The sequence below is a fragment of the Pseudochaenichthys georgianus genome, chromosome 5 (assembly GCF_902827115.2).
Source record: "Pseudochaenichthys georgianus chromosome 5, fPseGeo1.2, whole genome shotgun sequence".
Lineage (NCBI taxonomy): Eukaryota > Metazoa > Chordata > Actinopteri > Perciformes > Channichthyidae > Pseudochaenichthys > Pseudochaenichthys georgianus.
This window is the reverse complement of record NC_047507.1, coordinates 8,051,244-8,054,286: the sequence shown is the minus strand read 5'-3', so window position 1 is coordinate 8,054,286 and position 3,043 is coordinate 8,051,244. Positions and strand designations below refer to the sequence as shown.

The window sequence follows — 3,043 nt, the reverse complement described above, 5'->3', positions numbered from 1 at the left end:
GTATGCTTCCAAGCCACGGCTTCGGAAAATGAAGAAGAATGGAACTGGCTAACAAGTGTTCCACTCTCTCTAACGGTTTCAACATAAACTGTACCGAAAATAAATACCTCACGATGTCTATCTAATTAGGAATTTGCTTTACTTTCACGGAACACATGTTTGGTGATAACAGATGTAACAAAGTAACATATTTACCAACACGTGTTCTACGCCACTACATACTTACATTTAAATGTGTGCTGCGTCGGTTCAGGCATTCTCCGCAAGGGTTTTTTAAATTGGTCCGTGCGCAAAGCATTGTGGGGATTTTAAGGACGCAAAGTCTACCCATGTGCAGCCTCGAAATTTCCCCCAAACCAAGGACGCGGCCTCGGTGGAATTCCAAGTATGCTGGAGATTGGAACAGTCCTTCGGCGGCACTCGATGACGTAGCATCCTTGAAATATTGGCTTGGAAGCCAGTATCCTCGAGATTGCAATGGCCAGACTCCTTCGTTGCCATCCATCAGGAACATCATCAGCTCCTGCGGGGTGCTTTCTTTCACTGTTATGGTAGTGAGCAGCGACGGAAACTACTTAAAGGGAAAGCGTGCCATTTCACACATCAAAGGTCTCTGAAGTTCATATAAAAATAAAAACTGTAAAAAGCCTTTTGAGCTTCCACGAGGAGTTGCACCAGAACTGTTGGGATTTCAGTTATAGTTGAGGCTGAAGACTACGGGTTTGGAGATACTTACAACATCTGGGGGTGTAATTGTAGAAACAAGTGAGTATTTTTGTCTTAGGCTAGCAGCTTCGAATGCTTCGAACATATTTATTTGGTGGTCGAGATGAATTGTGGGTAATGTAGGCACCATGTTTTGGCACAATAATAATAGAAGACAATATCTCTGGTTCTGCTGTTTCCATTTTGACCCTTTTTTTTACTTTGAGTACAACAAAGTGTCATGAGTGCAAAGCTTAACCAAATAAACGAGTGCATTGGCAAAATGTATGTGGTTATCCAAAATAAAATAAAACAGCTCTGATGATGTTGTGCGGATGATCTCTTTTCTTAACGAGGGCTCTCGAGTTGATTATATTTAGACTTCAATGAAAGACTCTTCTGCTTCACAATTTTGAATAATAACCAAATGAAGGAACAGACTAAAGAGTCTGCATGGCACTATTCATACACATTATTGACATGTTTCTCAGCTTGTAATGACCATCATTGACAAGATCATACAAAATGTAATGATAGATTGTTGTAAGTATGCATCAGTGTGAGCAAAACAAAACATGGCGTACAGAAGAAAACACACACACACAGTGACAGTACACAGTCTGCCAGGTAGACGTCACGTCTTCCTGTCAGTCTGCTTTTAGATGTTTGTGTTTTAGTCTTTGTGGGGTGCGGGTTCTGGCAATGCTCGCACATACTGCAGCCTGTATGAACTGTCAGCTGTTCCCACCCTAAGGTTTCAGTTGTCCTCTCCAAAGCTGTCTGTTTCTCTGATCCCAGACACAGTGAGGCACCCAGGAGGCATCCTGTCAACAGAGCCGAGCTGCAGCGACATGCTCCTGTCCCGCTGTCACAACAAACTGTACAGCACTGCACTGACACGGCACTCTTTTAGGCACAATCCTCTTTTTGGGGGGACTAACATTGTTGCAGCTTAATCCTGACGGCAGGAGGCTTTAGGTTGTGGCTCATTATGAGATTCATTGTCTCTAAACATTAGAGACTCCCAGGAATCTTTCCTTTCCTGCTATTGTACTATTTTACCCAGCGGTGTATTTAGAGCTGCTGTGCTGCGCTCACCACGGGCTGAATAATCTTCACATCATTCCCAGTATAGACATGGCTTGAAAGCCTCATACAGTTATCTTGCAGGTAAAAGCTCCTCACAACCCACATGCTGCTGTTCTGACGCATGCACTTAAAAGGCTGCGACATGTATCAGTGCACGCTCAATATGTGCCGAAAAATGCAACGTGTCAACAAAATGACTTGCTGACTATTTTTTTCACTGAGCAACTTTGCCTTTCTTGCCAAAAGTCAGATAAGCAGATCAATACCACTCTCTTATGTATGTGTGAGGTAAATATTAATTTAGAGCCAGAACACACTTAGCTTAGCTTAGCACACATACTGTATGAAGGGGGAAACAGCTAGCTTTGCTCTGTCCACCTAACATCATCTGTATATCTCATTAACATGTTTACCTTTATGTCTAATCGTACCACTTGTTGTAAGGGTTTAGTGGGCTTTAGTGGTACTGGTAAGCAGATTATGTCACCTTTAAAAATAAGCAGGCTAGCTGTTTTCCTTCCTACACATTTTACTATATGTTGTTTTTCTTTACATTTGGTATTGTAACTCAAACGAACAGTACAGACCAGTATGTTCCCTGTTTCTCGTTCCTCGTGCAGTCACGCTGCATTTCACTCCTCCACTTCACACAACGACCTTGTTCAAAGCTTTATTGCAACCATGCTGATGATCCGGAGAAAGGGATCGCATGGTATGTAAAATAAGGTCAATTTAGCGAAGCACCTGATTGCTTGCTTTTGCTTTTTTAAGAAGAGCAGTGGATCCAACTATAATCCTTGGGAATGAAAGCACATTAGAAAATGGAAACAGCTGACCAGGAATATATTTAATTCATGTGATATTATATAAGACTTTTCATAACCTCTGCATAAATCCATAAGAAGAGGATCCGACCACCTCATGTCTCTCGCTTAAAGCTCAATGTCTCCCCCTTCTGGCAACCTGCATTTGACCCCTGTGTGACTGTGCAATGGGTCTCAAACGATTTGTCATGATTAAATAAATACCAGGTAGCACCTACATCCAGAGTGGAGTGAACTTGTCTGTGACATAATCTTGTACGGTGTTAGATTGAAATGTTGACTAACTTGCCTTTCAGCCTCCATTTTCCAGGTATCAGTTACAAAACGTTACCTGAACTTATGTCTTGCTAACTTCCTGTCCTCCTTGTTGTGATTCCAGCTGAGACCGAGCGAGGCCAGAGGCTCCCAGATGTGGACGCAGCACA

At 42.5% G+C, this 3,043-nt stretch overlaps 1 protein-coding gene across 1 annotated transcript in view; it reads left to right on the top strand.

Moving 5' to 3' along the window:
• The first annotated feature begins 2,475 nt into the window (after window positions 1-2,475).
• The window catches only part of LOC117446088 (dysbindin-like), a 3,488-nt gene continuing 2,920 nt past the window's right edge, over window positions 2,476-3,043 (top strand). Inside the window, exons 1-2 of the mRNA XM_034082088.2 lie at window positions 2,476-2,506; window positions 2,998-3,043. The exon at window positions 2,998-3,043 is cut by the window's right edge and continues 107 nt beyond it. Of these exons, the coding sequence (XP_033937979.1) occupies window positions 2,476-2,506; window positions 2,998-3,043 (77 nt within the window). The remainder of the gene's footprint in view (window positions 2,507-2,997) is intronic.